This window comes from Buteo buteo, chromosome 15 (genome assembly GCF_964188355.1).
Source record: "Buteo buteo chromosome 15, bButBut1.hap1.1, whole genome shotgun sequence".
NCBI lineage: Eukaryota > Metazoa > Chordata > Aves > Accipitriformes > Accipitridae > Buteo > Buteo buteo.
In genome coordinates, this window is record NC_134185.1 from 15572817 (window position 1) to 15598090 (window position 25274).

Consider the following 25274-nt stretch of genomic DNA (forward strand, 5'->3'; position numbering starts at 1 on the left):
GTCTGGGAGTAACAGAAATCTCAATTAAAACTGGGCAACTATTCTAACAGATAGTGTTTGTACACGTGTTAAAATGTAGTCTCTGTCCCAAGGAGTTTGTAAGTCAACATGACACACTGAATGCAAAGGAGGGAAAATGGATACAAACATAAGCAATTTTAAATATACTCATGAAACCACAGATTATAAATCCAGAAGGCATAGCTTTACCACCTATGCAATAAAAAAGATGTCTTAAAAACTTGCTTTTTTGTCATCTTGGCCTCCCTTTCTTGCCTCCATCCACCACTTCTTCCCTTATACACATAAGTATTACTGTGCTTTACAGGGTTGAGTTTTATTTATTTGCTTAGTTGTTTTTACACACTTTTCTCAATGAAGAACTGTATTTGGAAAGAATTTACTCAGTTAAAGCTGGTATCTTTCTATTTTTAGAATAGACTTTCATGTATCAGAAACTACTGTGTAAATAAAACACTACAGACAAGCTTATTCTTGAAAAAAAGGATCTTCATAAAACAATTGCAGATCTAGAAACTGGGACAGTACTTTGCGCAGAGTTTTCGTTAATGAGGCATAACCTTTTGCTGTTTCTGTTAGGTCTACTGTGGAATCTGTATCTAACAATACAGCATAAAAATATAGCACATTCTTTATGCTGCAGACGACAAGGGCATTTAAACTGAGGAAGAAAATGTAATCTGAAATGCTGAGCCGTTACTAGGTTATAGGAAATGAGAGGCATCAAATGAGTCAGGAAAACTGACTTCAGAGGGCGATGAAATAAACAGGCTCACTAGTTCCCAAATTCTCCAGTTCAAGTTAAATATAAGTGTAATATTAATTTATTAAAATAGTGATTTATAAAACTGCATGCATTGCAAAACTGATTTTGAATTAGGCAAAAAAGGCTAGTTTTCAGAAACAACAATGAAGCTATTTTAATTAACGGTGTGGGGACAGACTACCTTAAGCTATGAAGGACTTAACGTTTGCTTACGTGCCTCAGAATAAAAAAGGAGGTCACATACAGAGTCTCCACTCTGCCTTAGGTGAGGAAGCAATTTGTGCCAGACTTCTTCCAGATTATCATGTTGTTTCTACAGCATCAGCCACAACATGGGTGGAGGAGAAATGGGAGAGGGAAGCGATAATGGGGGTCCCAGGCTAATTTGCCTGGCAGGGGGAGCAGGAGAGCCGTGACAGCTGCTCTCTCCTCTGGGCTGCAACCTCTAAGGCAAGAATTCTGCTCATGCAGCGTGGGAAGGGTTTGCCTTCCTCTGTAGTACTGCCTAACACAGCTCTATAAAGCAGGTCACAACTGCACTCCCCTGCTTCTAAGTGGAGTTTAGAATAGATTGTTCTTTTTGCTATTTCACTGTGTTAATATAAAATAAAAAGATATGACGCTGTAGGAAATGAATGAAAGTTTTGACATTAACAACCTCTTCCTTTGATTTGTATTGCTGTTTCCCATACATGCTTCAGCAGTGTGAGACCACTACTGTTGCACGCTGCCTCCTTCATTAATGTTACCTACTAACTACTGCAGAGCTGCTTCAAATGAAGGATCTTTTAACTCTTCTATTACTAACTTGGTACTTCTGAGCTTGTAACTTTAATTCATATCATGATGGGAAAAAATATTTTATATTTCACTTCTCTAAATTTTAGTTAAATAGATACAAGATTTCATTGTAACCACAGAATATAAAGCTAGCTACTGATGTTAAAGATCAAACTGGGATTTCTTTCTATTCACTGCCACGCTGACTTGTTGCACGTAGAGTTTGCGTATGGAATGTTGTACTTGAAGATTAAAACCCTTCAGTGTAAAACAAGATAAAAAATTAAAATGAATTATGAAATGGTTTTATGACCATGACCAGAAAGGTTCAGCAAAATGCAACAGTCACGTAAAAAAACCTTCTAAAATTTGTCTTCAAATGTAAAATATTATTTTACAAAATGTAGTTTGAACCACAACCATAATGAGTAGTTCAACACAAAATCGTAAAAATTCTACAAAAATATGTAAATTCTAGATACAGTGAAAGAAGTTATTCTCATTTATATTGGACAACATTTGCAATGTTGATTATAATCTGTGACTAGTAGGGAAAAAGAAGTCAGGTTTGTATAGCTTCAAAGCCCGTTGGAGTTCTCAATCTGTTTGTATTCTATCAGTAATTCAACACTACAATATTTCTTCTTGTCAAAATATTTAGCACACAATCTACTTTTTTGCATTTACGCATATTTAAGTTACTACACGGAAGCAGAACTACCCCAAAATGCAAAATCCTTGAAAGTTTGTGACCCAGCCAGCAGCACCAAATCCAGTAAGTCGCAGGGAGGATCAATGCTAACCTGCAGCTGTATCAGCAAGCTGCGGGGAAGGTGGCATCTGTGACATTCTCTGGCTCTTCAAGTAGGGAAAGAAATTTCTCCAGAGAGCGCTGGCGACAGCAAGGTGGTGCTCTTTAGCCGCTAATGGAAGCTGTGCGTCTGGGGCCGTGTTCCCTAGCTGAAGTCCCTGGCTCACACGTTTGTGCACACTCCTAGGGAGAAACAAAAACAATGTTTACGTTCAATAAATGAAAAATTCACATCTTTTAAAAACGCATTTACAACTACTTTAAACCATAGAGCCTGAGAACTGAAGGATCATTTTGTGCAATTAAAACCTTTATGCAAAGACATTATGCATACCGGTTATTTGACGGATGAATGATGGCATATTAAGCATCGTAAAGTTAATGTTAATTACTAATGTCAACCATTAATTATATGCTTTTTAATATGTCAGATCAAAATGAGAAATAGGCAGCTTTAAAATTAATATCTGCACTTTGCAACTGCTAGCATGACACGCAAGCCTGCTTACAATCCCAAGCCAGATGCGTTTTGAAAATTTTTGTCAGTAGGGTGTTTAGGATAGGGCTGTGTACAGCAAATAATGGCAAATGATTCTGATCAATTGTAAAGCTTCCTTCTGAAACGTATTTCTCATTTGTAAAACCTCACTAGGTACGAGTTTAGATAAGAGAAAAGATTCATTTTATCCTGATGCGCTGCAGACAATTAGGTTTGACAGCAATGCCCACAGCTTTGTTAGTACAGTAAGGACAAAAGTTACCTCTACACGTAACTCCCATCTCTTCCTGAGACAATGTGGCATGAATTCAATAACGCACTCAATTTTCTTTGATTCTTCTAGTACCATTCCTGCTACTTAATCTAATTTGGAAGTTGTGACTTTCTAGAGGTTTAATAGAGATATGTCTGCAGGGAATCAATGTTCTCAGAGAAATGGGGGGCGGGGGGGAAGCATTAATAAATTTGTCTGGTAGAGCAGGATAGGAGGCATTACTGTGCTGGGCTGATCAACTAAATAACATGCTTATTAAAAACAATCTGTAGGAACGCACTATCATTCCTGTTCCTATTTATCTTCTGGTCAACTCAATTGAGATTGTGCATTAAAGCACAGGCAGCATTATTACATTTGCTTTATTAAATTCTATAAACAGCACTGTAAAGTCAGAGTCAAGATATTTATAAGATAATGGCAAAAGCAGAGGCATCGAGACTTGCCTTAACACTAACATTTGTAGACTATAATATTTTTTTTTCTTAATTGCCATTCTCGCAATAGCAACTGTTTTACAAAACTATTCCCCTAGATCTTTATTCTGTGCTCACTCTAATTTGAAATAAACCAAAACAAAAATAGAAAAGACTCTAGCCCCTAGTTCTCTTCTGGGAATGTGAGAAAATTATGAAAGAATTACACAACTCACAGCACTCATTAGGACATCTGAAATGGAATAATTTTAAATAAAGAGTAGGCTGGCTGCAAGGCCTTCCCATACTACGGTTGATATTAGAAGCGCATCTCATTATATCAAATTAGTATCCAAAAATTCTGCCTAACACATAATTTAAAACATAAAACATACTGGCTGTCAAAGGTAACGATACCTTATGCCTGCCTGCAGGCATCCATTAGTTTCAATAGGACAGACAGAGAGAGAATTGAGTACCAGCTACTTTTCCAATGGCTACATTTAACAGACATGGAAAGGTATGTAATATTAGGAGGAATCAAGTATTTCTTTGAGAGACAGTGCGAGTCTAAACACAAGAACAGAAGCCAGGAATTCTAAACCCAACATTTATTCCCTCTGTGGCTTCACATAAATCATTCAGCCTTTGTTAGCCTCAGTTTCCCAGCCATGATATTTGGATAGTAGACAGCTTACCCTTTAAGGATGCTGTGAAAACAATCAATGCTTAGAAACTGAGGATTATATTCAGTATGTCAGTGGTATTCCTATTTACAAGGCATATTCTCCAAGTCAACATGAATTGAAATAGAAGTGAGATTAGCATAAAAAGTCAAGCAATACTTCTTTGGGAGTATCCCCTTATTAAAAAAGGGGACAAAGAAAAGGGTATAGAAATAGTGAGGTCTAGAGGACAAAAAATGAAAAAGTAAAAGCAGGGCTAAAGAAGCAAGTTAAAAATATATTTTTGCCTATTAAAAAAAAAAGAAAAGTTTAACAGTAAAAACAAAGGGCTTTTCTGTTTTATTTTGTTAAGAAAGGAAAGCGTGATGCCTCATAGTGCAGAGAATAAAACTTCTGGGTCCAAATTCAGCCCTACTTACATCCAGAATATGCTGTAAAATTGCACAAAGACCTTTTTCTCTCCTCTAAATTGCCTCTCCAAAGAAGGGTGCCTTGCATCTCCTTTAGCCATCTATGCAAAGTAGAAGGGTGTACAGACTTCCAAAGTAAGGCAATATATCTCTGTGTCAGTGGAAGGGCAACACGTACAAATCAGTATTTATGTTTATTCATAGTAACCTACACAAATGCTTGCAATAAGGTAAACGCTTAGAATTGATGGGGCATCAATATATGCTGCAGCTGATGTAGCCAGCTACTTCTACCAACAAGCAAATTTTTTAATTCTGTAAAAATATGGATAAATACAATTTTACTTTTTATTCAGGCTTCCACATTTTTCCAACACTAGACAAGCATATCATCAAACATAGAATCATAGAATGGTTTGGGTTGGAAGGGACTTTAAAGTTCATCTAGTTCCAACCCCCTGCCATGGGCAGGGACACCTTCCACTGGACCAGGTTGCTCAAAGCCCCATCCAACCTGGCCTTGGACACTGCCAGGGATGGGGCATCCACAACCTCTCTGGGCAACCTGTTCCAGTGCCTCACCACCCTCACAGGGAAGAACTTCTTCTTTACAGCTAATCTAAATCAACCCTCTTTCAGGTTAAAGCCATTACCCCTTGTCCTATCACTACATGCCCTTGTAAAAAGTCCCTCCCCATCTTTCCTGCAGGCCCCCTTTAGGTACTGGAAGGCTGCAGTAAGGTCTCCCCGGAGCCTTCTCTTCTCCAGGCTGAACAACCCCAACTGTCTCAGCCTGTCTTCACAGGAGAGGTGCTCCAGCCCTCTGATCATCTTCGTGGCCCTCCTCTGGACTCACTCCAACAGGTCCATGTCATTCCTATGCTGGGGGCCCCAGAGCTGAACGCAGTACTCCCAACATAACTCCAGCTCTGAAACTATATACATCTAGTTTTCCATTGTGTTAAGAGCTCTGGAACCACCAGTTGCCTCATTACAACAGTAATAACTTGGTGTTCATTTTACTTGTTTTCTATCATGGATTTCCTACTTCTGTAAAAAGAGGCATTTTTTCATTTTGCCATCAGATCAAATAAACCCTGGGTTTATAAAAGAGGGGAATGTTTGTGCTACCAGAATGAGGACTGTGCTGATGTATAGGTATAGCAGTAGCATGTGGGATTACTTTCTACATCCTACACCTGGGTCAGGAATTTCAGCCATTTATCTAGATGCAGGTATTGTAATCGTAAACCATGCTTTTACAATCATAAACCATGCCTTTGCAAGCCCGGATTACTAAAATGGAGTGAAAGTTTAGTTCAAGCTGGAAAAGTAAAACACATAAAATGCAGAAGCCTCCCTATATAATGGAAACTCAAGTCACTACTAGTCCATAATCTGCACCAGCTGCATATTGGCATCCAGACTTAATACAATGTCATTTAATTTGATCTACAAGGGTTCCGAAGTCCCCAACATGAGAGAAGACCTCTCTCCTCCTACCAGCTTTGCCAGGGACACACACTACCACCACCAGGGGCTCCCAGACTATAAATACAGACGCTGGTTTCTCCACAGACTGTACTCCCAGTTCCTCTGCTCCCAGACAATGCCAGGCCAGCCACAGCATCCACAGAACTCAGCTGCCCAGTATAGCCAAGATTAAGCTCAGGAAAGTCTTTTTAAAGGACCTGAATGACCTTCTGATGTTGAAACAAATAAATAATTAAACCCCAACACCTGCAGGACCAACACCCTTAGATCTAGGGAGATTGGGTAGAGATATATGAGTATTTCTAAAATGATAAATGGCTTTGATGCTTAGAATTTCAACTACTAACATCAGTTCTTTCAAGGAAAACTCAGGCAAAGTGAAATGAAACAGCACCATCACACTCAGGTTCAAAGACAGGTAATAGGGTCTTTGGGCTCTCTGCAGATCCATGGAACTTGAATAATACTTGAATTTGGAGACTTCCCTTCCAAACATCCTCCCTCTTTTTGCATCATTGTAAGACTATCAACGCAGTTCCTCATTTTGGTATTTTGGCAGCAAATGCATTGTGCCTTGGTCCTTTTTTAATGTTGCCATAAAGCACAGCAACAGAAGTGATTGGGGGAAGTTGAGGCTTCTTCAGCTATGAGGTAGCTATGAAGATTTCAGCATAAAGAACTTTAGAGATATGGAGATTAGCTGATGCAGAGAACAATAAAGTGGGAGTTTTGATTTCAGTGAAGACGACAGAAGAGCTTTACATTCTCTCAACAAAGCCCAGACACAGAGGTGATGTCAGGTACTCAGAAATGTGCACAACAATAAAGTCATCAGCTTAAGGTCTCCTGAAAAATCAAAAGCCACATTAACACAATGAAAAGTATATTTGTTTCTGCTGAAAAGATTAGCAACAAGTTACACAATAAACATGGCATTAAAATAAAATCCAAAACAGACGTGCCAGTGTTGGCACTACTCCATTTCATATGAAAAGGTGTTCCTGCTTCCCTTCCCCCTTACTTGCCGATACAAAAAAATTATATAGCACTATTGCATGGCAAAAGATTGGACTGTAGAAATCCATCCAGTCATATTTTCTGTAGTTGTATAAATCTCACTGCAGTGATACATTCAAAATATGTTCTACTGCTACAGGTGCAAAACTCTGAGATCTCTGCTAGACAGCAGCCCACTCAGGTTCAGTGACCAAACAATATTTACCAAGCAGCATTTCAGAATTCAATTCAATATTACTCATCCAATTTCACTTTCTTCAAATGCAATAAAACACCAATACTTCTTTAATACCTCTACTCATTTCTTCCTTTCATTCCATCAGAACTGTTGCTTCCTACAGTGACCAGAACTGGAAGCAAGGTTTCAGCATTGAAGTCACACACACTTCCAGTAACTAGTCCTATCCAAGGTTAAACTGAGAAACATCCTTGCGTGGCTTCTATATGCCTTTGAAAATAATCCAGTATGGATATTCAACTAGTTGACCGTTATGCCATTTAGTTAACTGATAGTTATAGAAAATTGCAACTATAGCACTTAACTCATTGATCCATACAGATACCAACTCCCATGTTGACAAACTGTCAACTTCTACTTAGTAATTTATTGATAAGCATTTACTTATTTTTATGTCTGTGCTTCAAATATGCAGTTCACACTAAATACATGTACATTTCTGAAATCATAACCTGTTATACTACCACAAAATATAACACAAATGTGAAGGAGAATATGTTTTTAGAGTTAATTACTTTTACACATATTTTTTCAAAACATTCAAAAAAGAAAAGCTAGTTTAAGCATGGACTAGAATACTGGCATTCACAAAAGCAAGGACAAAACGGTTGCGTCTGGGTTCAAGTCTGCTTTCAATGCAGTATCATGGAGCTTTGCCAAGGTACCAGTAACAAACTGTATGATCCTACCTCTCTTATACATGCAGATTCATGAAAATGAAATGGACGTGGATTCATGGAAGTGGCACCCTAGCTGCACAGTGGTTCCACAATGGCCCAGCTCCTCCAAGAAGAAAATGCCCCAACCTAACCATGCTTAGAGATCGGTGGCAAGTCACAGATGTGGGTTTCAGGCCTCTCATGGTAAAGGCTTTTGGCTTCCTGATCACTGGTGAATGATGTGACCACTTGACCTAACGTGTAAAAAGGTGAACCTTCTTTTTCTTGGCCATAGTTACGAATGCAGGTGTGCCAGGTTGCAGAGCTCTGCACTGAACTCTTGGTTATCAGCCTGTTTAGTAAGTGCACTGACAGCATGCTTACGAGAATTTTAAGTGCTAAAACATCTAGTTTATGGCCTCAAAGTGCCTAAGCTGGATGCTAAACAGCTAAGGCCTGTGAAAACAGCCTTAGTGTCCCTAAGCACACAAGTTTAGGTACCTAGGGAACTTCAATGGTTAAAACAGTCATGTACATACTTTCAAGACACTTCCACATTCAGGCTGTTACAGTGAAACGTGCATGAAAGAAGGTGACTAAATTCTACCCAAGTGTGATTCAAACATCCAAGTCCTCTTTTAAATCTGTTTCTAAGCTCTTTGAGATACAATTTCTTTTTTATATCCCTTTATATAGCACCCAGTATATTGACACTGGTATGACTACAGTGGGAACCGGACAGAAGAAGCAATTCCACCTCAAATCAGAATCTCAGTCAACTTCAGTTGTTTCCATATCTGCAATATACACACAAAGTATTTATAAACTGTCTTCATATTTGAGCAACAGCCTTTTCACTCCCTGATAATTAAAAAACTCAAAAAAGCACAGAATTTTCACCCACCTTTATGGAATTAAAAAATAGATTTCAGAAAGATAAGCAACTTGAGAAACTTAAGGCGAAAAATAAATTTTCCCAACCATTAAAGGAAACACTTGAAAAAGATCCCACAGTTTATAATGAAAGCATCAGCACTGTGTAAGCCCTAATGATAGCATCACCACCACCACCGAGCTGTACTGCTGACTGTACAAATAGAACTGGAAAAATCATGATACAGTACTATCAAATACTAACATGCCCCCATCAGATCAGTATTTATTAAATCATGTTTCAGTGTTCTCCCTTCAGTTTAATTTGCTTCGATAATCCACAATAAACTGCATATTTAAATGTTTACCGCAAAAAGGATGTCCAAATAATATGCCTGGTTATGTATGTGTATGATGATCACTGATTGGTGTGATGAGGTAGGGAAGGCTAAGAAGGGAAGAGAGATGCTTTTCAGAACTCTAACGTCCAGTATTTTTATCAAATGCTTTAATGCATCCATTTGTGCTTAAGTTTTTTATAGCACAGACTTGCACAACATCATACATGCCAGTGTTACAACATGCCTTCATCAGGCACAACAATGTGAAGCATACACAAAGTGACAGGTCTTAGATGTTGGTTGAGATCCAAAGGGATAAAAGGATGTAATGGTTAAAAAGCGGGGCACAAACAGATCTCGGACTCCTGGATCATAATTCCCAAACTGCTCACTTAGATCACCCTCTTTTGACCAGAAGTTCCCTAGGTGCCTGCAATTCAGCTTCACAAAAGCCTCTTGAGCTGAGGATCTAACCCACAATCTCCTTCTACTGGGGCCCAGAAATCTGATAACGACTAACCCACAACAAACAAAGCAGGCTGCACAAGGTCCAGCAGTAGCTACCTTCATTTTAAAACCCAGAATACACATTTTTTTGAAGGTAACAGCCAATGAGTCACAGCCTCAGGGTGGAAGGCACCTGGGTCCAGTTTTGACAGACTGTTGGGATCAGGCTCTGCTCGATTGTGAATTTTACATTAAGTTAGTCACTGGATAAATACGCGAAATCCCAGAACAAGGAATGGAGCCCATGACATTCTTCCTTCCCCATATTATGTCCTAACCACTAAGTAACATACATTTAATCATTCAGACTGTTGTATGTTATTTTAAAAAACAAACTAACAACAAAACAAACCCCAAACATATTTAAGTACGCGTTTTCAGCAGTGGGACCTTAAGAGTGGTTCCAAGCACACAGATTTCTGTTCTTCATGACACTGAATCAGACGTCTCTGGGCCCATCAGACACACACGATTCAGGATTCAATCCTCCACATTTTCTGTAGGCTAGCGGTAGACAAAGGAGGCAAGAGTGGTTTGTTGTACAAGACACGCATGCTGTATGTGCCAAACAAGTTGCTGCTCAGCTGGACCTGTTACTGTAGGCCATCAGACCATAGTATCCTGGAAGACCCCCATGCCATTTCAAGGCAGGAGTCTCCCAAGCTCTGGCATCCTCCTAGCTCACCTGGACGGAGCTGTCAGGCAGGCAGGTGCCCTAGTGCTCAGGAGTAAAAGGTCAAAAGAGGCCTAAATCACTGGAACACTCTAGGACTGAGGTGCTTCAGACCATAATTTAAAAGGCTTGTTTATATATGTGTGTGTGTAGATATATATATATAGAGAGAGATAAATAAAAATACCAGGGCATCTAGCTTAGGCTGGAAGAGACACACACAGACATCAGGGCAGCATTTCAGTTTTGACAGCTTCTCTCTAAAACCTTAGCTAATCATCGCTAAAAGATACTTCACCTTCCTCCACCCAAAAATCCTAATCGGACTGTTTTCTGGTTTTCCCACATGCCCATCAGGAAAGCATCGCCCCTACACATTCTAAAACATATTTTGCATTATGTTCCCTTAATTGAAAAAATGCCTATTAACAAAATAAAAAAGGCTACAGATCCTTTCAATTCACCACACATCAATCGCTGCCTGAGTAGAAGCAGATCACATATGCTTTCCTATTGAAGATACAGTAGGTTTAAACAGAGCCATTCCAATTCTTTCATTGATGGTATAAATCTTCAAATCTCAGTGGAAGAGCCTAGTATATTCCTATTGTTAGTGGATCACTGACAGAACAGACTCAACAGTTAAGAGGCTTCTAATGTGACAATTTATATAAACAGAGTAATTAAAGTATATTAGAAATCCAGATAATCTCCCCCAATCAAACCAATGAAGGGCAGCCCATGGGCATTCAAATCACACATTGCAATTTAGCTCAGGGTCACCTTCCCAAGTTAAATAATATCAACAGAAAATACTTTAAACTAAATGATCCTTACTCATTACTAAACCTATTCAGGAAATTACATAAAGGTCTTTGAAGATACAAATATTTTAAGAACAGTTAACCACTTTAAATAACTACTTTTTTCCTTTTAGTGATTTGAAAAATAAAGCAAAGTTTCATTTCTCAGACGTTACTTGGGATATTCACTAAAACATAGGAAAGAGGGGGGAAAATGTGACAGATCTTTTTAAATGTTATAATGCAAGTACAGCAGCAGCAATATTTTCTCAAGTTACCTGAGAGTGCATTAGTATAGATGATGCAAGTTATCAGTAATTAAATTATTACATTATCAACAGCTAGGGAATCTAGCTCTTATGATTTTTTAATATTCTCACAAGCAATTATATTTTTTGACTATTTCTGTTTGGGGTTTTTTTGTTTGTTTTATGTATCTCCTACAAGTAAATTTATCAACTGCACAATTAAAAGGATTTGATTACATTACATTTTGACATAAAATAAAAAGTAAATCAAAACCAGCACTCTTTATAAACCTTTCCAAATTTAAGCTTATATTAAAAAAACAAATTAAAAAAACCCCAAAACATAACCATTGCAACCAAGCCCATAACAAGCAAAAATGGAAAACATACACTATTCGAATTTTAAGTCAATGTTCCTAAATTTTTTTTTTTTTAAACAACAGATGCTGTAATACATAGCTTGGCAGCTACTTCATTAGAGAAATGCAATTTAATAAATGTGGCTCTTTATCTGACACTAACACAGAGGAATTTGGTAGATCTATGCTATTCACTACATTCTTTAGATTTCAATGTAACACTACAAACAGCATGTAGCACAGAAAAAAAGTGAACTGAAAGTCTCAGGTTTTAAGATAGTCTTCTTTTCCACAGCAATACAGAAACAATAATATGTTATGTTAGGATATATAACCAGCAAAGTTACCTCTCATTGCCCTATCCATTTTCCCAACCAAGGAATCACTAAAATTGGCAAAAGCAACCGTGACCTAATCCAAAGTTTCAAACCAAGTATTCAAAGTAAGAGATGTTAGTTTGTCCAGCTGCAGCATCTCTGAACACGGCCATCCCTTGAAACTTTAAATATATTCATTCTTTGGGAATTCACCTTCTGGACTTGTAGAAGGAAGTAGCGCATAGGAGTGACAAAGACGACTCAAAATCTAGGTGTAATTCACATATACTCCTTTACTTTTTTTTTTCTACTGGAAGGCAAAAGTTGCACAAAGGCCAAAGCAGTAGTAGCCTGAACATTCCCGCCCTTCACTGGAGAGCTGTAAAAATTCTCAGGATACCACCAACAGACTTGGCAGAGACAAGAGGATAAAAAAAAGGCTATTTTAAAACTCATGGAGTTGCAGGAAGAAATGTGGAAGTCCTTCAAAAAGCAAAGTGCTGGACAGGCAGCAACTGCTGAAAAGTTTAACTTAGAAAGAAAAAAAACCACAAATGAAGTGACCTCCAAGCATAGCCAGCTCTCCCTCCTCTATTATACCACTTCTTTCATCACATTCTTCCTGCAACGACCTTTCCCCCATGCACTATATGGCAAAAGAGAGACCTGGAACATGTTATGATCACCCTGTCCTGTCCTTCTGACTCTCCCAGACGACTGTGGATGCAGCGAGACTTGCAATGATCCAGGCAAAGAGATGCCATAATCGTGAGATGCAAGTGAAAGCTGTCATATAAACACTTGCAAGAATTTTCCACAAGTTGCTTGATGAAGGTCTTAAATATATGGAGAAATGGGCCAGCAGTCTACCTGAAATAATTATTAAGTTACAAGAAACAGCAAGTATTTGGAAGAGAACTAGCATAAAATAAAATCGTGGATAAAGAAAAGGAAATCAAGTTTGAAATTCTTTTTTACTGGCTGGATTCCCTTTACTATAAAGAGAGGCAAAGCAAGTGTCACCAAAATAGTGATTCCACAATGTGCAATGTTGAAGATGGGGCATTAAGTTCCTATGATTTTCTATGCATTTAACTTTAAATTTTAGAGGCAAGTCATTCATTAATAGGTCTGCATTCATCACAGATATGAAATGTCAACATATCTTATATTGCTCTTTCAATCTACTGATTTGTAGGTAATAATGTTTCTTTATTTTTAGATGTGGAACACTACAAAATGTTTTTCTTAATTACTCTAAAATGTTATCGTGGATTTCTTTTAGAACACAAATATTTTCCTAAAGTATTTACCATTTTGTAAGCAATCAAACAGTGTAACAGTCCCTTAGTTAACCACTAATTCATTCACCAATAAATTGTTTTACCCATTTTTGAATGGTTAGGCTTGATGAGCATTCCTTGTATATGCCCAGGAGAAGAAATATCCAAGGCAACATCTACAGGACCACACTAAAAAAAAACAACCAAAAAACAAAACCAAAAACCCCTATCTCCACATCAAAGAGCTCATATCCTGATATCAAAGTTTCTAATCTTCACTGGGATGGAAAGTGTTAATGCTGTGAATAAAAGGTTTTCAACTGCAGCTGAATCATGTGAAGATTATCAATATAGCAGCAATGTACAAAGGGGCTTCAGCAAGGTTACCGAGTTTAATATAATCCTCTCTATAGCTAAGCACAGTAATAGAGAACCCTGTGTTCACTGTGACAGCATGTTGTGTATGCTCAGTAATACTTTTAAAATATACAGGGAGAACAAGAAATCCCCAACAACTTTATTACACTCAAAGACAAAGTAAAGATATTAACAAGAACAGACACACAAACCCTAAAACACAAAGGTACAGAAAAGCCAAACATTGAGAGCTGCAGCGTATTAGTTAGCACTTTCTCCTAACCCTTCTCAAAGGGTTTAACTACACCACTGAAAAGACAAGTTGTTATGACTATAATTTAAATGCAAGCAACAAAGCTCTAGCCTGCTTTGGCTAGGTCTGCTAGGAGGGAACATTACATCCACTTCAGCCACCCTAGGAAATTTGTGCCAGAGAGCTGTTGTCTTTTCCTAACCACATTTAACTAAGATAAGGTTGCAAGAGCAGCAGAAACAACACAACCTGCTTGAATTCAGTGCAACTGGTTCACATTTCAGCTTGTGGAATACTCTTGGGAAAAACAGACAGCTAATTTGAGCCCAACTGCAATTTTCCTTCATTACCTTCACTGGTATTCAGCCAAGTTAACTTCTCCCCTGTACTACACAGGTATATGCTAACATCACAGTTTTCTTTGTGTCTTTAATGCAAAGTATACACTGGAACACACAAAGTGACCCTCTGCTGTCCCAAAATCTGAAGTCCCAGGAGAGTCAGTCCAGGTACTCATTTCAGCAGCAGGGTTCAGCTGTTCGCAGATCTCAGCCAAGCACTCTATGCTAGGCTCTGCACTGTTCAAGGCACTGGGAGTCATGTTGTTGCTTTGAACAGGTAAGTCGGAGCTCAGTTTTTTCAAGAAACAACACAGAAAAATCAGTTAAAAAGACATTTAGTTTGCCTAAGCAGTCTTTCAGCATAGGTCAGATTCAGATTTTTTTAATCCTCTCAAAGAACAAATAGAGAAAAAATAAAGGAAAATAATGGACAGGCCGCACTGAAATTGATGCTATCCTAAGCTGTTGTATTTCCCTTTTTAGTTCACATACATACACAAAAAACCCACCTAAACCAAACTTAATATTTCTAAATCATTGCCATTTCACAGAACTTAAAATAGGTCCATTCCAATTCTTAAAAGCCTTATTTTGAATAGCAATCTTTGTAACAAACTGACATTACAAAATAAAGACAAAATTCCCTATAAACTCCCGTATTACATGCAAAACTTCAGAACAGTAAACCTGCCTCAGCCTCTACTGCAGTGTTTTGCAAAGGTCCTTTCAGAGCTCCTAGTGATCTGTGAGCCACATAACCTGACCCATAAATGCTAAGTCTTCCCCGCTGTAGGATTCAAAGTACATTCATCACATGATTGAAATATGTTCTTTACCAAAGGCAGACTTTCATTCATGAGGGCAGGGTCTGCAGGCACGTCACCTCACACGATGAGAGTTCAAAAGAAAAACACAAAACACACTCATCCAACATTGCGGGGGTGGGGGGGGGGGCACATGCGGAGGCTTGCAGGTGTCACTGGAGGCTCTGTGATCAGCCCTGACCATGAGACACTTCACTCTTTGGCTTTGAGGGTTTTATTTGTTTGTTTTAAACAGAGGTCATCTGTTATATAAAAGATTTCTTAGGAACTACTGAGAAATCGTAATTACAGTTCTGTAACCTTAAATTACAGGGGCATAATTTCATTTTTTGTTTTTTTAAATATGAGACTGAATTTGGTTTCCAAACTATTCTATATTTGAAAGAACAGTAAGTCTAGATCACTTCAGACAACCTTTATTCAAGTTGATGGCTTATTAGGAACATAAATGCTAGTATCTGTCATATAGGAAACAGACAGTATTAGCTGTTATGTATTTAGCTGGAAACAGCAAATCACTGCTGGTACGCAAGATCATTTTTAACAACCTTCCATGACAGCTCTTCCTCCTTGCCATCAGAGCAGGATGGAGTTACAACCAGAGACTCGAGGGTCACAGCAAATAACCTAGCAGCACCATTTGCTTCCTGCTAAAGACCTTCAATATGTTCAAAAGAAAGATCCACTCAACCCCATCACGGCCTTCTGAGTGAGCTCTTTGCTTGCAAAGTTCTAAAAAGATGCCACACATCAAAGAATATCCTGGTATTACATGCAACAGTCCTGCCTTGAATGTATACTGTTGAGTACAAAACTCACATTCTCCATTCTTACTGAGAAATCAAAAGAATCACAGAATGGTTGAGGATGGAAGGGACCTCTGGAGATCACCAGGTCCAATCCCGCTGCTCAGGCAGGGCCACCTAGAGCCAATTGCCCAGGACCATGTTCAGACAGCTTTTGAGTATCTCCAAGGATGGAGACTCCATAACCTCTCTGGGCAACCTGTGCCAGTGCTTGGTCACCCTCACAGAGAAAAGAGTGTCTTCTGATGTTCAGAGGGACCTTCCTGTGTTTCAGTTTGTGCCCATTGCCTCTGGTCGCATCACCGGGCACCACTGAAAAGAGCCTGGCTCCGTCCTCTTTGCACCCTCCCTTCAGGAATTTCTGTACATTGAGAAGATCCCCCTGCGCCTTCCCTTCCCCAGGCTGAACAGTCCCAGCTCTCTCAGCCTTTCCTCACAGGAGAGATGCTCCAGTCCCTTCATCTTTGTAGCCCTTCACTGGACTCCCTCCAGTATGTCCATGTCTTTTTTGTACTGGGCAGCCCAAAATTGGACACGGTACTCCTGGTGTGGCCTCCCCAGTAATAAGCAGAGGGAAAGGATGGCCTCCCTTGCACCCGCTGGCGATGGTTTGCCTACTGCAGCACAGCATACCATCAGCCTGCTTTGCAGCAAGGGCACATTGCTGGCTCAAATCCCTGATGAAGGTATATGGAAACCTTCCACATCATTGTAAAATGAATCGTACATGAATATAATTTACAGTGAGAATCAGAATGCCAGTTTATCAGTAGAAATGCTGAAGTGAAAAAAATGAGTGCTGCTTATTTCGGTCATGTTACTAATACATAGACAAACTGCAGATTGCAAATGGGTATCTTCCAGAGAACTCTTCTGTTAGAGCAAAACTTCTAATTGTAATCTTCTAGAAACTGCGTGTTAAATAGGATTTCTGTTCGATTGGGGTTTGTTTGTTTTTTTTTGGGGGGGGGGGGGGGTGTTTGGTTGTTTTGTGGTTTTTTTATTAAGAGCTAGAATCATAGGAAAATCTAAACTGGAAGGGACCTCTAGAGGTCATCTAGTCCAACTGCTCAAAGCAATGCCAGTCTTGAATAATCCTAAGGAGGGAAATTTTACAACCTGACTTAGAAACTTGTTCCAGTGTTTGATTACCCTGGGAAAATTTTATCCTTGTATCTAATAAAAACTTCCTTCATCACAATCTCCAGTCCATTGCTTCCTACTACTATACACCTCTGTGAAGGGCCTGATTCTATCTTATCTATAACCCCCCCATTAGATTATTGTACAAAACAATAAAATACCTTCCCCCGGCCACCTCCCATCCAACCCTTCTTTCCCTAAGGATGAACAAACTCAGTTTTCTCTGCCTCCCCTCATAGGGCCTTTGCTCCAGACCCCTAATCCTGTTGGTGGTCCTCTGCTGGACTTAAATCAGTATTTCAATGTTTTTCTTGTATTGGGAACCCAATATGCTGGTTACTTACACAACATAATTTACTTGAAACACATTCTTCTAGACCACCAGGAGGGCAATGAAGTGTAGCCATCTATAGCTATACAATAGCCCAGACTCTACAACAAATTTTCTGAATTTTTACAAGCTAAGCCTTTTTTACCAATTCCTTACTGTCTTTTGTTCGCAAAAAAAACTCCATGAGAAATGATAAATATGCAGTGTGACTGGAATGCCAACCAACTGGTTTCGAAAGGCCAGTTACTGAAGCCCATTTTTAAAGTACAGTCATTTCCAAAATCCTACCTTATCTCTTCCATGGGACTCTGAGATCAGGATAACACCAGTTGACAGAGAATTATAATGATGGGATAGGTTCATATCTTGTGTAAGCTATTGTTTACACTTTTTTAAAAAGTAATTTTTCACACAGTAAAGATACATTAAAAAAAAACAAAACAAAAGCTTAACAGGTTGACCTTAAACAGACAATATCTTACAATTCAGAGCCCAGTAGTTAACAGACTCCCAGTGCTGGGATGGACTTCCAGTGCTGATGGATGCCCCACACTGGGGAACAGACACCCACATACTGTACTAAAGTGGATCTCTGTTTAAGCTTATGGTGTTTTATTCAAACAGATCAAAACCACACAGATCCCTTTGGAAAAGCTTAGAATTTGAGAGATGTGATGGTCAATTTATGGTCAGGTGAAGATCATTAAAATTCTTCTTAGCCACACTATGAAAAAACTCAAAGTTTGGCAAATTACTTGAAACAAATTCACTGAGATCAACTTCACCACATCTCTCAAATATTTTACTTTACCTAGCTGTCCTGGTTTCAGCTGGGATAGAGTTAGCTGTCTTCCTAGTAGCTGGTACAGTGCTATGTTTTGAGTTCAGTATGAGAAGAATGTTGATAACACTGATGGTTTCAGTTGTTGCTAAGCAGTGTTTAGACTAAGTCAAGGATTTTTCAGCTTCTCATGCCCAGCCAGCGAGAAAGCTGGAGGGGCACAAGAAGTTGGCACAGGACACAGCCAGGGCAGCTGACCCAAACTGGCCAAAGGGGTATTCCAGACCATGGGACGTCATGCCCAGTATATAAACTGGGGGAGTGAGGGTGGGGGGATCGCCACTGGGGGACTAGCTGGGTGTTGGTCAGCAGGTGGTGAGCAATTGCCCTGCGCATCATTTGTACATTCCAATCTTTTCATTATTACTGTTGTCATTTTATTAGTGTTATCATTATCATTATTAGTTTCTTCTTTTCTGTTCTATTAAACCATTCTTATCTCAACCCACGAGTTTTACTTCTTTTCCCGATTTTCTCCCCCATCCCACTGGGGCAGGGCGGGGGGGGGGGAGTGAGTGAGCGGCTGCGTGGTGCTTAGTTGCTGGCTGGGGTTAAACCACAACACTAGCACAGCTTTAGAAATGCAGTTTCTCTCATTGAGCATGTTCTCACCCAGACTCAAGCATGAAGAAGACAGAGAGAAACCGGTAAAATAGCTGTTGCGGCTGCAGAAATTCAAATGTTGAGTTGGTGTCATCTCAGCTGAAATTTCCTGATCCGATCAGGAGATGTGAAAGGGACTCTGAGGATAACTACACAAAGTCCTGAGGGGAGGTAAAGGAACAGTATCAGAATATAAATTCCCAATACTGAAAACAAACTAGAAGTACTACTACCCACAGTTATCTCTTCAAACATTCTGAATATAATTTCCAGTAACACACCTGTCTTACCATTACATGTGTAACACTTTATTATTATAATGCCATTCTTATTTTTCAGGTAGGAAGCCTAAGAAAATATTTCAAATTGTCTGTGTTTCTCTTAATTTAAAACAAGACTGTAACAGACAGGAACTGTAGTTCAAATAAAGTTTTTCTTTTTTAAAATGCAACTCTCTTGCTCCAGCTCCTCTAGCTGCTTTTGCAGAAAATCAAAAACTATATGCATATGGATACTCTCTAGCAACCTGCTGGGAGTCATATACTGTAAGTGGTTTAGGAAAATCTTTCTCTCCAAGAGAGAAAAACAAATTTTGGAAGGCAGGCAAACTTGTATTCAAGATAATGAACTAACTTGTTTCCAAATTCCAAAACAAAGTATTTTATTTCCTTCCTGAAAAATCAATTCTGTTCTTTATGGAGTATCTGTTGTGTTAAAGGATGCTGTTTGTGTAATACATCTTTTTTAGTGAAGGAGATTACTTTGGGTACAAAACATCCCCTACTAAAATTGTTCCCAACATTTGGTAATAGAGACAGTAGAGCTAATTTTCTGTCATCCAGGAAGAACGGTAGGCTTGCTAAACTTTTATCATCATCCCTTCTGAAACACAGTAAAAATCACTGTTAGAACTGATAGTTTATTAGATCAAAGCTACCATCAACAATGTCAATTCTGCCTGGTCGTGTTAACAGGAAAATGTTTTACGAGTTCTACCACTGGGCATCCATTTAACTTTCAGCACCAGCTATGCTGTAAAACATAATTTAGTTGGTGACCTGCGTGTGTGGGAAGCATTATCCAAGCAAAACTTCTCACAGTCTGACAAAATGCTTTGATTTGCACTGTTCAGATGATTGAACAAAGACTTTAAGCAATCACCAACAACAGCTTTTATCTCCAAATGTGCTAAAAGTGTAATACTACATGAGAGCAACCTATTGCTTTAAGACTAGATTTGATAAAATACAAGTGATTGGATAAATACTACATTTTAAACTTGTACACATCTTATCCATTAGGCTTAAGTATTAGTAAAGTTTGCATTTAAATATAATTTTTAGCAGTTTCCCCACACAACACTCATAATGCCTCCATGGTATCCATGGTAACCTCTTTGCTTATATATAGCTTAAATGTACATTGATTCCAATTAGGTGAAATAAACAGAAAATAGCCATTCATAATTCCTCAAGTTGCTGCTGTCCTTTCTTTTAGATAGTATTTGACACGTCTTCAGAACAGTTTCTAGCTTGTCTGCCACATGCAGTCGAAGACAGGTAAGTATGTCACCAAATTCTCTTCCCTGCATCACAGCAGAACTGATTCTATTACTCCCAATAATATGCACAGTATACAAATGCAGGTATCTAATAAATTCCTACATAACTCCAACAATGCAGATACAATAACTTACTGTGTTTCTTTTCAGTGCAAATGTATTGCTACTACTCTGCAAGGCTTCCTAGAGTTTAATCTATTCTTTATACTATAAAAAACATTTGATTTATAATAATCTGACACACATGCAATGTCTTCCAAAAAAGACTTACTTCTGACAGGAAACATGCTCAATAAAATATTATTATATCTAATATTCCATTGTATTTCATATCAAAACAGAAAGGGATGTTTTTTAAAAACTTGCAGGACATAATTTTTTTAAAACATTCTGCTTCTATAGGCCTGTTTGGCACTTTTTAGAATTCCTTAAGATGCACTTGCCTACTTCATAATTACTTTTTTTTTTTTTTTTTCCTGAGAAAGGAGCTGATAAAGGCATTTTCTGGTGTTTTTACATAAAAACCACTACAGTGAAAAAACAGCATGAGCCTTGGGACACCTACCAGCTCCTACTACTCTGCCTACATTCAGCATGTCATGTCCTTGCTACACAGCATCACCTACCACAGATAGATGGCACATTGTTAATCACGTCAGAAATAACTGCTTAAAGTTTTCTATGCAGCTGCTGAAAGAATTCAGAGACCTTGCAAGGCACACAGAGTTAATTGTTTAAGCTGTTTTTCCTATTTTGCTCTTCAAAACCTTAAACCAGAAAATCCCTTGAGTGAAAAGTCAGAGAAAGGCTACCATCCCTTCTAGGGTTAAAAGATGCTTTTGTAAGATTTTTAGGTCAGATTAACCTTTTGCTCACAATAGGGCTGGTTATTGGTTTTATTTTTTACTGTCTTTAACACAGGTAAAAAAATCAATATGAAGCGAGACAAAGGGCTCTGGAGGCCCTGGCTACACCAGCTTTTGGGTTGGCTCACACACAATCCTACAACATGCTGAGGCTGGGAAGGATTAGCCTGCTTGTGTTGAGTAAACCGATGATACTCAATAAACAGTTTCTGTTGTAAACCCCTTAGGACGTGCAAAGCCACACTAGTTGGCATTAGACCAGATAAGCTGCCGAACCAGCTGTAATCTCATTTAGACCTGAGCTGATCCTCCTGTCCTTTCATTCCACAGGATCAAAGCAAAGCACTGAGGAGGCAGCTGTATTATAGCAGCAGTGCTTGCTGGATGCGGCAAACATTTCATAAATTCCTCTCCTTGAAGCAAGCCTGCACATAATCTACCCAGAGCCAGTTCAATCAATGGATTTCTGAATTCATTAGTCTTATTATTACAGGATAACTGTTTTCCCCACATAGCATGGTAGTTGTTGCAAGCCAACTTTGCAAAACAGCTCTTATTGCTGACCATTTCTTTCTGGTAATGGGCCTTTGCATTTTTGCTGTGCCACATGAAAATGATTTAAATCACTTCAATGCAGTATTTTTTTTAAAGACTGGAAATAAAACCAATTCACGAATATTCAAGTAGGAAGCCCTGAAATACAGTAAATTCTTCCAAGCATAATTACTGGCTACCTGCTCACATGCTTTCATGCATCAGTAATAATGACCAATGTTTTCTGAGCTCAATGACAGCAAATGATAATAGCGAAAGCAGAGATTCTATCATTGTAGTAGCATGCATACAGACAAAAATTACAGATGTGAGAGGAGTCATTCTAAGAAAGAGATTTCTATTTGCCTTTTACTCTTTGTGTTCTCTGGAATTAAAAAAGAAGAACTATTTTCATTGTTAAAGAAACAAATAGCAAAACTTAAAAAAAACCAGAAAAGCACAAAAGCAACAGGTCTTTTTAAACTAAGCAAAAATGAAATCCAAGACGCTGGATCAAATAAGACTTGAGGGTGCAACATTCGATTTCCGTACACCATATGGAGTTTTCACTGTGCAATTATAGATAAAAAAATATTATTGTATAACCTTAAAAGCTTTAGAAGAACAGAAAGTGTAATTCAGAAAACACGTCAACTGCTCCATTTCCCACAAGTGAAGTCTGCAATATAACACATATTCACAGATAAAGAAAGTAAAATTAGATTTGTAACTTACATTAGAATAAGGAAACACTACTAAAAAAAATATTTTTCAGTCCTTTGATTTGATAATTGTATTAATTGTTGATGTAAAGATCTAAAGTTTTCTGGTGTAGTTGCACTGGCAAAAAAGGATGTAAGAAGAATGAGGCAGTACAGCAGGGATTTTTGGGTCATGTACAAGTAACGTTAGTGATTCTTGGATCACTCTTTGAAGAATGAACAGTAGCCACAGAACTAAGTTTGGCCAGAAAAATAGGGGAGGCCAGGTAACCCTTACAATTAAGGTAAAAATAGAAGTGTTTATAACTTACTGTTATTTGCAGCCAGTATAAATATACAATACGTTCATGCACACAAACTGAAAAGACAAAGGATCCCTCACAGAGAACTGCTCTGAGTTTACAGAGCACAAGAGAAAGATCTGTATCATCTTTGCATGCACATCCTAACCCACACTACACAGATCTATTGGACTTCTGTATCTGGCCATTAATGTTTTCAATAAGAGTAGAAAAAAAACCCTGTCCCTGTAGTAAAAAGCTTCAATGAAGTATAATAAAATCAGATGTTTAACACATGCAAATGATTTTTTAACAGATTACAGAGATGAGATGTTTAGTATGAAACTTTTTTTAAGCACTGAAGCACAGATGTGCTAGAGCATGTCATAGGCAGCTGGCAAAGATGAACAAAAGGTATTTGCACCTATCATCTACAGATGTGTAAAAAACCCCGCCACACATCTCTTCCTCAATCACTTAGAAACCATCTGATGTGTTAGTTAATGATTCCCCTCTCTCCACTTCATTCTTCAGACATAAAGGGGTCCCATTTAACATAATCACTTAATAACAGCAAAGTGATGGGTATCAGAACCCTAATTCTTCTAATATTTGCAAAATCCAGCTCTTTGTAATAATAATAACACCATGATAGCAAACTGTAAAACTGTGTAATTATACTTTAATTGTATTGTGAGGCATGCATTAATCACAAAGTTTAAGTACCAAGGATGGAATTATAATAATTCTGTAAAACAAATTTAAGCTAGCTAAGTAGGTCAGAACCACTAGCATGCAACAGGAGACCTCTGGGAATTTATCAGTTAATGGCTATTTATGTGCAAATGAGTGCCCTCCAACCCTCCCAAATCCTGTGTAGCTGAAGGGTATTTCTGTTAACCAGGAGCATGCTTAACTGCTGAGGCATAAATTAAACCATTTATTGGAATGATTTTAATTCTTCTCTCCCCCCACCCACTCTTACTACTCCCTCCACCCTCACTAGCAGCACAATTTACAGTATTAATTTACATGGAGATAGGATTGCTGAAGAGTTTTCAGAAATTACTCTGTTTCGGGGCGGGGGCGGGGGCAGGGAGAAGGAAAAGAGCAAGAGAAAAAACTTTCAGTAAGAGACAGTAGCAGTGCTATACTTAATCTTCAAATCTTCCAGAGAGCAGGTTGAGTTATTAGAAATTCCAGAGGCTCAGTATCACAGCAGTGCAGTGGAAACCCTTTCATAATGAACTCTAATGAAATAAAATTCTGTTTTATGTCCTCACGTTCTAAACTTGGAGAAGACAATGAAGCTCAAGGGGGACTGCATCAACTGTATTTTCTGTCATAATGCTCAGACTGTACACATATCAAAGGTTTTCTTTTGAGAAAGAAAACAACAAAAAAATTCTTGGCTGCAGGAAAAACACCTTCAATTTTTGAGTTTGACTTGGAAAAAACTAGTCATTTTTGATGTCTTAGGAAAATAGATACCTTTACAAAATACTCATAATCAAGATGTATTGAATTTTCACTGTGATGTAAAATGGGGATGATTTACAGACAATATAAATGATTTCTCAACACTTGTAATCATAGCAGTAATTCAGTACAGCAAGGTAATACAAGCATAACCTCAAGATTCACTTTTAGGCTTACATTTTTATACATTTGGGGTTTCTTTTTTCTAAGCACATGCACACATTTTCTTGCAAAGCCTAGGGTCCCAGAATAATAAAACAGTAAAAGTTTGATTATCCTAACATCAATTAACCATAGCTCCCTGTTACCCTAAATAGGGTCACATCTCCCCAATGTCTAATAATTAACATTGTAACATCCCTTGGTTGCCTGAATATATTCACTCTCCTTACGACGTTTGGATAATCGTGGTTGTGCTATAGTTAATTATTATTTAAGAGATGATCACAGTGCTTTACTTTCTGATGTCATCCTTGCACCTAATACAAAACTCCGCGTAAACGTAACACGCTGAACAAGTACACACGCAGCAGATTTCCTCCCCAAATCAAGCCCTTGTAGAATACCCCTGGATATAGAGGTGTGGTGTGAATTGGACCAGTTCCCTGGGAGCAAGTCTTTAGCAGCTTTAAAATATTTTAGGCAGATACCTGGAACACTTACTGAAGTATCTGCAAAAGCACATCGCCAATAGCGAACCACTATATTCCCGTCCAGGAAAACAAAGAATGCCGATGAAAATATTTGCTTTTATTCTCATGGTCGACTTTTTGTAAAGGAAACAAGACTGCAAAAAAGCAGTAAAAGAAAAGCCCGTTGTCCTGGCAAGCACATGTGTACGTGCCTGTTCCTCCCCT

General features: G+C 38.4%; 1 protein-coding gene across 1 annotated transcript in view; it reads right to left on the reverse strand.

Moving 5' to 3' along the window:
* The window catches only part of MMS22L (MMS22 like, DNA repair protein), a 97923-nt gene that overhangs the window by 25550 nt on the left and 47099 nt on the right, over positions 1 to 25274 (reverse strand). The window contains exon 15 of the mRNA XM_075046648.1: positions 2371 to 2561. Within this exon, the coding sequence (XP_074902749.1) occupies positions 2371 to 2561 (191 nt within the window). The remainder of the gene's footprint in view (positions 1 to 2370; positions 2562 to 25274) is intronic.